At 32.8% G+C, this 14833-nt stretch overlaps 1 protein-coding gene across 1 annotated transcript; it reads left to right on the top strand.

Moving 5' to 3' along the window:
* The first annotated feature begins 3 nt into the window (after positions 1-3).
* Positions 4-860, top strand: LOC123707245. The gene has a single exon (XM_045657129.1). The coding sequence runs from the start codon at positions 79-81 to the stop codon at positions 784-786; it is 708 nt and encodes a 235-aa protein (XP_045513085.1). The 5' UTR covers positions 4-78; the 3' UTR covers positions 787-860.
* Positions 861-14833: the final 13973 nt, after the last annotated feature.

The raw sequence follows: 14833 nt of genomic DNA, 5'->3' as shown, positions 1-14833 counted from the left end.
TAATGTCCTAAAAATAAGCCAACGCGATAAATTATAAACAAAAAATTATAAAACTATGAACTTTTGGAAATAATTGAAATGGATTTGCAAGTAATTTCGGATAAAACTAAAATAAGAGAAATTGAAGATGTTATAGAAATACAAAAAGCCTCTGGCAATATAAACACCCGCCAGGTTTCATTTCTTCTTCCGTCCGATACGGAGAGTACACTTTCGGCTAATGTTGCTAAAAGTTTAGACAGTGGTCTGTCTCGATCTAAATGTGAACTGCAGCGTTCAAAAAAACTGCAAAAGAAAATAAAGTCATGCCGAACACTTTTGCCCGATGTTGTATCTTGGCCGAGTGATTCAGACATAACAGTTCTACGAATGAAGATGCGTTTGGATCATAATATTAACAACAATACCTCGATTCCCGGAGACGGCCTTCACCAAGCAAATAGTTCTTCAATGGTTAACTTAGCAACATTGATGTTGCAGTCGCCACAGCATTCGAAGCATAGTATTCATGAAGAAATGCTTTTTCCGTTGTCTTCCTGGGAAGGATCAGAAGTAAAGAAAGAATGTAAATCACCTAGTTATTCCTATCAAAGTACACTTCTAATGGCATCATGCAGTCAAATCGAGGGAAATAATTTCTTAAAGGCTAATAAGTGTAATGATTTGGACACGAAATCAAAAATTGCTAGATTTTTCCGCCTCTATTTTTGCCCCTGTTGCAGCTGTTTGTATAATATAGAGAAATTGAGGGATGAGTCGACGTATATATCGAAAAACTCTGTTTAAATGTTAGTGATTTTATTGTTTTTGAATCTAGTTTTTACATCAAAATATATTTTTCAAAAAATAAACGCCTGTTAAAATATGATAGCAATTCTTACTTGATTGACTTTATTAACGACACCACGCAGCCCTATTGAGAAATATATTACTGAGAAACATTGTTAGAACTTGACTCTAAAGTCTAAAACTTACTTTAATGACTATTTAAATCACACACTTAAAATCAATTATCTTCATCGAAATTATGATCGTTTCTAAAGATCTGTGATGATCACGATAATATCAACAACGAGCCAAGTAAAACTATTATCCTTGTTTGGCTTACAATTTTTTTTTCAACATTTATCGCTAGTAAATGTAGAGTATCAGCTACAGGTACCTGTAAGCCAGAGATCCTAGTTTCGATTCTCAACAGACAACTATTATCACTTTAACTAAAATAAAATTTTGAAACAGTCCGCTTATTGTATGTGTCCCATGTGGACATGACGGCTTACTGTATTTACTATACAGCACTACCACATACAGTAAGCCGTCATGACCGCATTTAACTTTTAGTCAAAAGTCAAAACCTACTGTATTATAAACTTTATACATATTTATGATACACATAACGCAAGTGTGAACTGTGTAATAGTTACTACAGTGAAGTCGATACAAACAAAATAATAAGAAAAATAGTTTTTTTTATTCGAAAGTATACTTAAAATATAACTATATATACGATGAGTGACCCTTAACCTAATAGTGCAAGAGCCTACGACGGCCAGTTATTTTATAAAAGCTGAAAGCTTTTCTATGCATCTCCCCTATACAGGTAGGAACGACCAGGGACTATAGAGTTTGGGTTGTGGTTGGTGGCAGGTTACACGTAGTAATGGTGTATACCTTAAATTCGTTAAAGTATAAACTCAATTTTTTGATATTTTACTTTAGACATATCGCCATCCATTGCCGGACACGCTTAAACTTTAATAAATTGTAATTATAATTTCGTTACAGTATAAAAGCTAAATTTTATATAAGTTACTTGGGGATATGTGAAAAAATGTTACCTCAATAGCCGGACAGCTGTAAGCTGTATATATATTATATTATTGCATATTAAAACAAATGAATTTTTTTTAATAATTTCCTCGTGTCGCTTGGTACTTCCTTATTGTCAGAATTTTCGAGCTAATAGAGCTGGAAAGCAGATACATAGAAACATCTGTCATTATAATAATTTAAAATAATAAAAAAACAGTGGCGCTACAGGCTAGTCTTGCCCTCAGATTTCTGTATGTGTTTCTTGATCAATTATTCTAAATAGGTAAGTTCATGCTCAGCCTTTGCTGTCGCCGACATACGTCCTCAATTTCTAAGGTATATCAGTTCCTCCTGCACATATTCTCCGTATGTCTTAAATGTAACGTAAGAATATGTGCATAGAAGTAAACTTCAGGTTCACAGCTGTAATTCAAAGGCACACCTTCAGAATTGAGTCACGCACGCTTTTTGCAATTTCCAATTGTTTGTGTATAATCTATACTGCTCCGGCGTGTTCTTTGGTGGACCTATGGACAAGATATTAATTTTAGGCTTGCACCTCTATAGGTAGTTTGTAAATAATGACATAATATCGCTAAGAAGCTAAAATAGATGTAATTATAATTTCCTGGCGGATTTTTAGAAACTTTGTTTTCATAATTACTAGTGCTTCCGGTATAGAATCTCCAAACGCATAAACAAAACGTGATTGGACACCTATAACATAGATTTTTTTAATAACATCCTTTACAATTTCGATAATTATCTATGTGCGTACGTTTCTTTTATTTAATCACTATAAGTACCTAAATCCCTGCGCGTACCTTCGATAGCCTTGTCAGTTTCCTTACCCTTCCTAGGGGTTTAGACAACACCTTAACAGTAGAAAGTCGAAAACTTAATTTGTATGAAACTTTGTCATTGTCATTTGTGACACAAACTGTCATTTTCATACAAATTTAGTTTTCGACTTTCTACATACAATACTGTTAAGTCATCTTGACTAAACCCCTCTAGACCGCTTCACAAGACATTTTTATTGCGAACTCTAACAGTGGAAACTGTTTAAAAAAACACCCCTCCTTCAAGTAAAGGTAGTATTCACTTGTAGGTCAATTTTTTAAATAAAGTTATTTTTTTTAGGCTGTTGCGTCCTAGTCGTTCTTTAGTGCCTAGAGCGGGTTTTTTGTAGGAGTCTTCTATAGTATTAGTCTGTGGGTACCAAGTAAGTAGGTTATAAATATAGAAGGATAGTTCTATATTTAATGAAAGTGTCGAAATTTTAATTATAATTTGTAACTGTCTTCATTTGTCTAGTATTCTTAAATATTATGAATATATTGTTTATTTGTTAATATTAATATATACTATTATTGTTATTTTTATTACTATAAGAACATATATTCATTATAACATTTACTCAAGTAGTATTTAATAGTTTTATTTAATAAATATAAGCATGTGGCTGGAAGGGACTAGCACAGTCGAGTGCGAGAAGAAACGGATCAAGCAACCGGGATGCCAGCTCGTAACCAGTAATGAATAACGCTTCGTATAAATAAACAAATTTATGTATTTGTCTCCATTTCACAGTAATAAATACCAAATTTATTCACGGTCTCAAATATCAATGCACCAACGATCGATCAATTCAAGACATGATATTAATAATAAAGAAAAATAAAGCTTTGGCTGCGGTGCAATGACCGAAGGAAAACTTGAAAACGAACACGAGAACGGTCCAACTACATATATTATATGAACATAACCAACTTAGTACATGATGCTCTATTTATATTTTTATGATTCATTGCTCACTACAACACTAAGCCATCTTTTCACGGAATTTAATAAAAAGTTTTTATATAATTTGCTGACAGAAATTCCCAGTTCATCTCGTCCGTCTAACAGTCTTGAATTGAGAATGTGCATAAAGAAGTAAGAATTGTTATAAGACAGGAGGCAAACGAGCATTTTAAGTTTTTACCGCCGCCCATGGTCACCCAAAACAAGGTTTGTAAGCGCGTTGCCGACCTTTAAGGACCTTAAGTCGGAACAGTTCGGAATGGCACCTGGTTTCATAGCGTGGTGGTGGCGCGGCAAGAATATTAGATGAATAATTTTCTTATTCGCGTTTATAAGAGTAATATTTTGATATTTTTAAGCTTTGAGAAAGGATTTTGAGGAATATGTGTTTTAAAATGTTATAAAAACTATTTGTAGAGGTAATTTCTCTATATTGGAAGATTTCCCTCCCATCCCTCTTTCACGTAGACCTGTTTTCTGTCCGTTTTTTGCGATCCCTCCGAAAACAGATTAATTACTACCGTTTGGGCGTAAACATATTGAATTTTTTAATAAGTTGTTTGTAAGTTGCATCTAAATATGGTAAAGCAATTACTTCGTGTTAGGACTACGTTACGACTATGTATTATTAATTTAATACAAGCTTTTCGATTACTCATTCTCAATCAAAAGGAAAGCCTATTAAATCCCAGACTGTAGAGAGTTTTAAGTCACAATGATGACATCCGAAATAAATTAATTTTATCTATAACTTAAATTAACTTTTATCGAATTCGTTCGATTCGCGTAACATTGCCAAATGGTTGCTTTTCTTAGTTCCCCCGGCGGGCGTACAAGTTATAAAGCGGGAGAAAGCCCGGCCACCGCGCAGTCCTATCGCGCCATTACGTCCAGTTTCGCGCGCTTTTTGACAAGTGTCATTAATTTGGATACTCTGCATTGAAAATGAAAATGAGGTATGTAAACTCTTTTATGTAATTAGTAATGATTATGAAATTATTCTTGTGGTAATTTTTTTACGCAAAATGTTTTACTTATGGTAATTTACTAATGTTTAAAAAATAGATTATAAAAAGTAATTAACTACGTGTTGATTAAATCTAATAAAACGGTATTTACTTTCTATGAACCATTGCTCTACAAATATTACACATTTTAAATAAATAAAAACAGAATGCCTGCGGTGAATTTCTAAACATTTTGCATGTCATCGGGCTTCTGATTTCAACTACGGCAAATCAATCACTTTCTCGAGTTGCATTTATTCAACTTCTTAATCTAGGCTCCCATAGTATTATGGCAATTATGCGCGCATGAAACGTAATAATAATACGTAGTTCAAGCACCTTGCCGAGTAAGATCTAATGATGTCTTGAACTCGACTACTGCAATAGATATATTCTTCTCAGATCGCTATAATTTTATAGCTATAATGTAGAAAACAATTAAAATATTTTGATGAAAATAAAATTAAATCTAAATGGAACATTCTTTATTATATATGAATAACTAATTTATAAATTTGTTTTTAACAGTAATAATTTTTAAATCACTTCATTTATGAAATATGAAAAAGCTTTTTCTTTTGATATATATTCGTAGTGTCCCATTTCATTTCTACATATAATTATAATGCATCGTAATGCTTCACGTCAAATTATTAAATAAAATAAAGTGCAAGACTCTCCATTACGACAAGGGTACCAAGTTGTAGTATATATATACTCATTTTGTCTTTAAAATATTCAATAAAACCGCTCGTTAAAGGAGTTACTCAAAGGGAAAGTTTTAAATGTCAAAATATAAAATATTCGGCTCTCAAATACAGGTTTATCATACGCAATGAAACCTTTACAAATTGTAATGAGGAAAAATGCCCTGAATAGCATGAAAAAGTAAGTCATGTTATGTAAGATAATAAATTCATAGCGTGTGTTCATTTACGTCTGCTTGCTACTTGTAATTGTCTTTTTGTTATACGGGTGTTATAAGATACAATATTTGCATGACAAGCGGTTTTGACATTTCGGCTTACGAATTATGTGTCAAGTTTGACAAGAAGCCGTAATTTAAAGATGCTTACAAATATGACCATTTTCATATTATTTGTAAATAATGTTGTTTAAAGTTTTATAAACCTTAATTAATTAAATAGTGTTTCAGCTGGTTAAACTATTCTAATTTAAGTAAATGTGGGTAATTAAAATTCGAATCTGTAGTATAAAATAACAATTACCGGAGATCAACTGTATAATTGTTTAGCAACAATTTTTTGTGTAATCGTAATTTAAACGTAGAGTCAAAGTATTATTTTAACTTAATACCACAATTATCATTCGTCTTGTCGAATTGTATTTCTGCTGGGATGTAACGAAACTCTTTGGTTATTACATTACTAATTGGTTAGAACATTTTTTGTCTCGATATGAATTTAATGTTAACTGAATTTTTTTTCGAGTGCAGTCCAATTCCATATTGTTGCTCCGGAATATGATGCAGCTATCGACATAGCCTTTTCTCCACTTAACTGGTACTAGGTTTACGTATGAAAGCCTCATTATTTAAGTATAATGGTTCATTTAGCTGAATACATAATAGTATGATAGTTCACACGCGCGACCGCAGGTGGGTCGATTACACAACGCAATGTACACAAGCAAACACACTTTTAGGTATCCAGACAGTTTCTTCTAGAAGATAATGGAGATGCTGTATTTAGCATATCATTCTGACAACATAATTACAATATATATTTTATAATCTACTTAGCGATTTTTTGTGTATTACGCTCTTAAAGAGGTTTAATTTTCTATATAGCTTTTCTTTGCTAGTTTGAATTTTTTTTGTTCAAGTATAATTGATATGAATGTGCGTAAAATTTGTGACGTCATACCTTCTTGTTTCTTTTAATAATAATAATAATTTATTGCAAGAATATGGTACAAAAATGTGTACGGTGTTACAATAGTAGGTTCGCATATTCTGCCACACAAAATGGCGCGCAAATTTGTTTTAAAGGTGTTTTACATTTTACATTATCAGTCATATGAATTGGTCAATTCTTATATTATTTGTATCGTACATATTATATCAAACGTTATTAAATTTATATCAACTACAGTGTCTCACACAAATAATAATTTATACAGCATACATGTTGCTTTAGGACTCATAAATAAATATCTAATCAGAAATTTTATAGTTTAATTCGATCGGGGAAAAGTTAACATTCCGATCGATCGACCGACCTAACATTGTATAAATAATGTTTGTCGTAAAATTTTAGTAATTATTTCTCTCGATTTGATATAAAACTACACTACACCAGTAATAAGGTGAGCTATCAAAATCTGGAATCACCTTACTACTGTTACTGTTACTTCTAAATAAATGATCATAAATTATAGATTTTGGAGATTCTATTCGAAGATGTTAGAAAATGTTAGTTCAGTGTTAGTTACTTCAGTGAAAGTGACATTAAACCACACATCCTTGAAACACGTTGGAAGGAAACTGCTTGACACGCGATCAGCATTCTTCAGCTCAATGATTTCCTTACCGTTGCGTGTATCATTAAAGTAATAATTATTACGTTCGTACGCGTAATAGTTATTAAAATTAGATAATGCACGCCGACAGGAAAGTCGAACAATGTCGCCGGCTTGTCGGAATTTTCGTGTTATACGTGAAATATGAAAATATCGTCCGGTTCACAAATTACATAATTAACGTTAACGTTTCTGAATATTCTTTTGAATTAATGTACGACATTTAAGTCAAACTCAAAACAACTTTATTCATATAGGTAACCCTTACACTTATGAACGTCAACAGAAAATAATTGATGAAGAGCGTGGAGCGGGCACGATGAACTGGCAAGAAACTTTCTGATAATCTTTTTAATCGCCAAGTTTTGAGTCATACAAATTGTTTGTAAGGCAGAGCTTCAATAAATATTTCAATCCCAAGGATTAGGATCTTTTAAATATTCGTCAAATTTATAAAAAGCTTTATTGACTTTACGATTGAAGAGAGTATTGAATTTATTCAGTGATAATTGTTTATATTGCTTGCTTAAGCTTGTTTATATTCAAGAGCCTGGTTGGCTGTACGCTTAGATTTGTTCTGTTTCGAGTGTTATACTGGTGAAAGCCACCATTTGTTTTAAACACGTTTATATTTTTTTGTAGATACAACAAGGCTATATTTACCAGATAGTGTTATAATATTTTAATTTTTTGTACTTATTCCGAACCGACTCATAACTACTAAATATGGTGCAGCAATTAATAAACATTGTACTCTTTTAATGACTGTATTGTGTCTTTCTGCTTAAATGTGTTTAAGCTGTGATAAAAATACGTGACGTGAAGTGATGATAAATAAGGGATAAAAATACTATATCAGAGTCATTAATTAGGAGTTATACTAGTTTCAGATTTAAAAAAATAACATACATACGGGAGCTAAAATCTCAATCAATCTTTAACTAATTGGTTATTCAATTAGCTTAGCCGGAACCACCAAATAATCATTATATTAATTAGTGATTACTGCTTGGAAGGGATTTTGTTAAGGTTTAAGCCGTGGACCTTGATAAATATTTTTAGGTATGTCAATTTAACGCCATTGTTACACGTTTTTTGACTATAAATGTAATCTATTTTTGTTAAACTTAATTAAAAGTTTATTCGCGTGTAATTATCCAATTATATAGCTAGTGACAGTGGATTAACATAAATCTTCACTTAGTTCATAGCGGATGCAAGTTCTATAACTCATTTATTACAAGATGTTACATTACGTAAATATTTCCGTTACATTAACGAATTAGGCGTTTGTTATTATATTTAACTTTCGTTTCGCTGTTTTCGGAAATCAGAAAGCGATTAATTACACTCGTTCCGGTATAAATAAATCTTAGGAACCCATCTAGTGAAAATATTTTATTTTAAATAGTGAGGGTTGAAGTTGGCACCTGGTAGATACTACCGGTCACCCCAGAGCTGGTGCTTTCCTCGCTCAACGAATTAGTATTGCAATACAGCGAGTAAATGCTGTCGGGATTAAAGGTACACTGCCACAGGGATCAAACTTTCTAAATTTGTTTAAATTTTCTATTTGGTAAGACAAATGTAAATCAACTCATTGTCTTTAGGACACTATTTACACAGACTCGAACTGAAGACGAGCCCCGTGTGTGACTGTGACGACAGAACCGACCAAACGGTGGTTCATTTACTTGTTGACTGTGCAACATTCGGAAGGGCCAGGTGCAATCTGGAGCTCGAGACTGGCATGAGGATATCCCGGGATGGGCTATCCGACATGTTGCTTAGGCACAGATCGCAGCTGGAAAAATTCTGCTGCAAGATTGTCAAGCACGTCACTGACATTAATAGCACGAGAGGTAACGCGATTGGCACCGGTCAGCGGGCTCCGACTCGCCCATGAATATCATGACGATATTTCCGGAGTAGTTGTCGCCCTGGCATGGCGTGAGATGCCAACCCTCTTAGTTAATAATGTCCCTTTTTAAGAAATGGGAGACTTCGCACTCCCCTGCTATCTAGCTACTCGGTCACATATCTGACTGACTGCATGCCCGATAGGCTAGTACGTAGGGGTTCTTTAAAAAAACAATAAGTCTATATATAACAGATAATTTAATGATTGGCTACTATCCGTAAAAAAATGTTTTTTTTTCTAAATACCTTATTATATGCTGAAAATTGCAGATTATAGAACGGACCATTTCTTAATCGTAAAAAAGCAATGATTAGCAGAACGTGGACAAATAGTCCTCTCACTAGAATTTGGCTAAAATACTACGACATGAAGATATATAATGATCGAATAAGAACAGCGAAGGACTACAAGCACTGACATCAATTTAATATCCTCCCGTATATGCTGTAAGCAGCCTCCTCAAGTATATTTCGCCATCGCAATCTATTTAGTTGCGTCCAACTTCGAACCTCTATTGTTTCGAGGTCATTGACAACTCTATCCTACCAACGAGGCCTTGGTCTTACGGGTTTTCTCTTGCTACTGGGTTGTGAGTCCTGTAAGGATTCTGAGTTCTGTCGTCCGCCATTCGGTGCATATGTCCCAAACAGTTGAGCCTAGCATTTTATGAATAGGACGATGTTGGCGTCGTCAAACAGCCATACGCATTACGATGTATATGATAAAAATGTGTTACGATTTTGGTCTTAAAATGAATTTTCAATTTGTTGATAATCTATGATCCGACAAATACAACATTTTTAAAGGATATAAATACATTATTTACTGGACTTTTCGAATGTATTTTTCTAGTCGTACTCTGGGAGAGTTGGAAAACGTTTTTTCGATTGTAATAAATACATTCGCGTAATGTACGTAAACCAAAGACAATAACGGCATACAGTTATCGTGAGATTTTGACAGTTAGAATGGTCAACATTTTATTAATACACGATAACTTATACAACCTTGACGTGTCAGAAACACAATACATAAGAAATTGCATCATATAACCTAGACAGTGTGACATTCGCGTGACTCTGATAATTTGGAGACCCGCCATCTCAAATTTCAGCATAATAAAATAATCGAACATATTTTTTTTATTGAGTGTTCAATGAACCAGAGATAACATATTAATAACGTATTGAAGAAACAGAAGAGTAAGGTACGCATATACTGACACACGCCGTTGACTTTTTGGGTCTATGGCCTCACAATGTTTTCCTTCACCGTCCGAGCGAATATAAAATGCTCATTTAGAAAGAAAGTCCATTTGTGCACAGCTAGGGATCTAACATACAATGGGTGAGAGTCTCACTGCACTAGGCCAACAACATAAATAAGTATAGATATAAGTACGTATAGATACCTGTTATATCTATATGGGTACATTCCTTTCATTGTTCAAAAAGTGTTCAGAAGGTCAACCCAACCGTACCAAATCGCTAAATGATTAGTGCAGGTCAAACCGGACCTATAAGTTTCACGATGTTACCTCACCCTAACTAATAGATTGTCACCTGTATGGTACAAAGTATTCAGTGGATTACAACACTCTTTCTATGGGTAACTTTAATAGAAAACTCAGTGACTAAACTAAAAATAAAATAAAAATTTAATTATTCATTTGACAACATTGTGTAAGATTTGGGAACCCTTTTAAGTAAAAAATACTAGTGTCACGAGTTCTTCCATAAAAAAACTTTATAGTGAATTCCATAAAAATATATGATTTAATTACATCTTTTTTAAATTATTTTTGTTTCATCTGTTTTCAACAGTTCTCAGTACATGAGAGACTGTATGGGTGCGTGTCAGTGAATGAGTGAGTGAAATGTGAATTATTAACGACATAATAGGTCTCAAAAGCATCTCCAACACTGGGTAAGGTGTGTTCATAAGCCAACCCTTTAATCGTATTTTTAGATTGTAGACATTGAGCGGGTAATTAAGCAGCTTATATAATCTATTATAGATATAGTCTACCTGAACATACAGGAGCTCTGTGTGCTTTTAAAATTATTCTTAGGACATACAGCTAACAACGGAAAGATTGTCTGAAATAATTAAAACTAGCCCTATAGTTATATGGCATTAAAACTTAAGATGGAAATATTTTTAATATCCGTAGCGCTAGATTATATGTAGAATTTTAAAGTGGTTAGGAAATTACGTAGTAAAATACATTTTTACACCAAAATCATTGACATCGTTATAGATACCATAAATCAAAAGATATTTATTTATATTGGTAACTATAACTTCTTGACACCGCAGGCCAAGTGAAAAAAATGCAAACCATTTGAATTAGTGTTAATGCACGTCTTAAGTGCTAAACAATGAGTAAAAAAATAAAACACAATAACAGAGTCTTTCCTTTAATAGAGATTGTTTGTAATATCCTTATTAGAAAATAAATTAAATTACTTATTAGTCTTAAATTACGCTAGATTATAATGTTCCATGATGTATCAGTGGTATAAAAAATATTGGTATCTCTCTTGGCCGGCAAAAACTGTCATTATTTTTAATCGTTTCTTTATAATAAGCTCGACACGACACTTAAAATACAACTTAGATAATTAAAACGAATCGAAGTTGTTGAATTACGCCCTGTATGAAGTTGCAGGGACGATTACACGGGCAGGCGTGCGCGCACACACTTTCTTTTGTTATTCACGTACGTACGTACGTACGTATGATAGTAATAGTAATCAAATGCTATTTACATCCCTTGGGGTTTATTCATACAGTGAAAACACTTATAGACCGATACTATAATCGAAATTGAATTAACAATTCACCATAAACATTCCTAGAACGGGATATGTTTATTATAAGTTTTTAAATGTTTTATAATTTATATTTTTAAAAGTTTTTTTATTACATTATCAGCGTAGTCAGCATGTCAAGTGTTCACCCCATACCTTCAGGGGCAAATAAGAGGAGAAAAGGGTATCTGTTGGGGGTTCAACATCAGCATTTCAACTTGCAATGACTAGAGCAAGCGAAATCAAATAGATGTATCACTGACATATGTATAGCACATTGTGTCACTTTTTATTACTATAAGAGCAGTGGGCTTCAGTGCTTCAGGCTTGTGCAGTGTGACTCTCATACCTAACTTCGCACGTCCAATCCCCGACTCTGTACCAATGGATTTTTTTTTCTATGTCCGCATATAACATTCCCTCGTACGGTGAAGGAAACTAGCATGAGGAAACCGGCTTGCCTTAGACCCAAAAAGTCTACGGCATGTGTCAGTCACACGCTCTTGCCCATTAGATTGACAAATGATCATGAAACAGATACAGAAATCTGAGGCCTACACCTAAAAAGGTTGTAGAGCCACTGATTTAATTATGTTATTTTATAAGTTTTCGTATTATTTTTAACAGCGTGTAAGTCAACTTACATGTCCTAAGGGCACTCCTGCGACATATCAAGACACGCCCATCGCTCTCATATAACCTGTCTCACCACGTGCTACTTAGCTGCATTTCAATTGCGTAATGAAACGCTTTAAATGAGTGTTATTGATTGTTTCTTTGACTTTTGTAATGTAACGTTATCGGTCAGTAGAACCGATGAAGCCTGGTTGAGATTTTATGTGGCTCTTTCATTTGCACACACAATTGCCTTCTTAAATTATTTTCTTAAGTATTTCTTCTTCTTAAGCATTAGTGATATTTATTAGCATACTAGTTAAAATATCGATTCAATGTAATAAAAAACGGATTTTATACATTCAATACGAATCTTTTCAAAACTCTAAAAACGTCAAAAAAACACCATCCACCAGTACGTCTATCGTTCCACAAGTGAGCGTTTCTTAAGGCAGTTTATGCCGCGCAACACCACTATTGGGAACCAGCTACGGTGAAGTATTTCTGAACCATTAGGGTCCTTCAGGTACAGAGCTTTTTTAAAGGCCGGCAATGTGAGGGCATGGGCAATTATCACGTAATACCAGGTGAGCCCCGGTTGTTACTAAAAAAATAAAAGTTTAAAAATTTAACTCACACAGAGAGAATTACATAATGAAAGTGAAATCTAGATATGCTCGCGTCAACACTATTCAACACAGTTGCTAATTATTTGATATGCTCCTATAAATTTGCAATGAAATCACGGAGGAATTCTAAGGCCACATTCAATTGGTACCCATTTAGTTTGTGTAGTTTATACATATTCCGATATATATTGCACCAAAAGTGGAGTGACACGTTTGGGGAGACTGAGATACGAATCTAGTGTCGTCATTATTCTATTCTAATAGTAATAATTATAATAAAGAAATGTAAATAGAAAATTAAAATAAATTTAAAAAGTTTGGTTCCAGTGGCAGTGTACGTTTGTAATTTTGTTAGTATTTTAAGGTTATATTACAATTATGTAAATAGATACATTTAAATAGAGCACTATACTCTATGGTAAATCAATACTGATTAAAGCTATGTATTATTATTAAAAACTTATAATTATTGTCTTTGGTCCTCGCAAGATTTTTTAAAATAACTGCGTTTAAACAAATATAACTTTAAAAAGAAAATAACTTTAAATGTCATATAATAAATCCGTTGAAAATGTAGAATTATGTAAATAATTATAAGTTTTTAATAATAAGACATAGCTTTAATCCGTTCAAAAAGTGTTTTTCTTTATGTGTAAAAGCCATTTTAACAAAAGACTATACTAAATCAATACTGCTTATATGTCCTATTGCGTCCACTTGCAAAATTCATCTGTATTATATACGATAATTACTTCTGGCAGACATTACTTTCTATGTTTATATGGAAGAATGCAATACAATTAATGAGCGAACAGTGCATTTTCAATTTATAAAGTAATAAATATAAAAGATTTGAATGAATTATTAGAATAATATATTATGTTATAGAGAGAAAATGCAGCTCTAACAGTTTCGTTTCCCAGGGCTCACCGAAAATTATGAGTATTCACATAAAGATCATGTTTCTGTAAATATATACCTAGGTATCAGTATCTCGTAACCTGTTTTGTGTACTTTAGAAGCTCGTTTTTTTCTTTACATTATAATGATAAACTTGAATAAAACAATATAAAAACTTGTCCATCCTTATATCTGTGTTCAAGACTGAAGATCATTAGTCACACTGGACTCTTTAATTACAACTTGACGTGTAATATGAGTTTAACAAATTAGTTTCACATACAATCAGATCACATTCTTTAGTTGTTTCATCATTTAACTAGAAGTATAAGGATTCTAATATATATGTTTACTGTTTGGGAATCGTTTGGCGGGAATATTTGGCGCCAAAATTTTAAAAATTAGGTTAAATCTTGTATTGTCTTTGGTCCTCGCAAGATTTTTTTTAAATAACTGCGTTTAAACAGATATAACTTTAAAAAGAAAATAACTTTAAATGTCATATAATAAATCCGTTAAAAATGTTCTAGTTTAATTAAATAAGTTTTTCGTAAGCGCCGCTAAAACGTAAGTGACTTACTTAAGTCGATACTTTAATGTATTAATTCATTAGTAAGTAGCACTTTAGGTCAATTAATAACAATTTCAACTAATGTATTTTACTCAGATAATTTAGCTGTTCCAAATAATAAGTGACACTTACGAAAAAATTTCATAATTGTAAAGGTGTGTAAATATGATTGTAGCTTGAACACCAACACCGTTGCACTCCATTTACTTTAGTTAGAT

This window comes from Pieris brassicae, chromosome 3 (genome assembly GCF_905147105.1).
Source record: "Pieris brassicae chromosome 3, ilPieBrab1.1, whole genome shotgun sequence".
Lineage (NCBI taxonomy): Eukaryota > Metazoa > Arthropoda > Insecta > Lepidoptera > Pieridae > Pieris > Pieris brassicae.
This window is presented reverse-complemented; position numbering and strand designations above follow the sequence as displayed.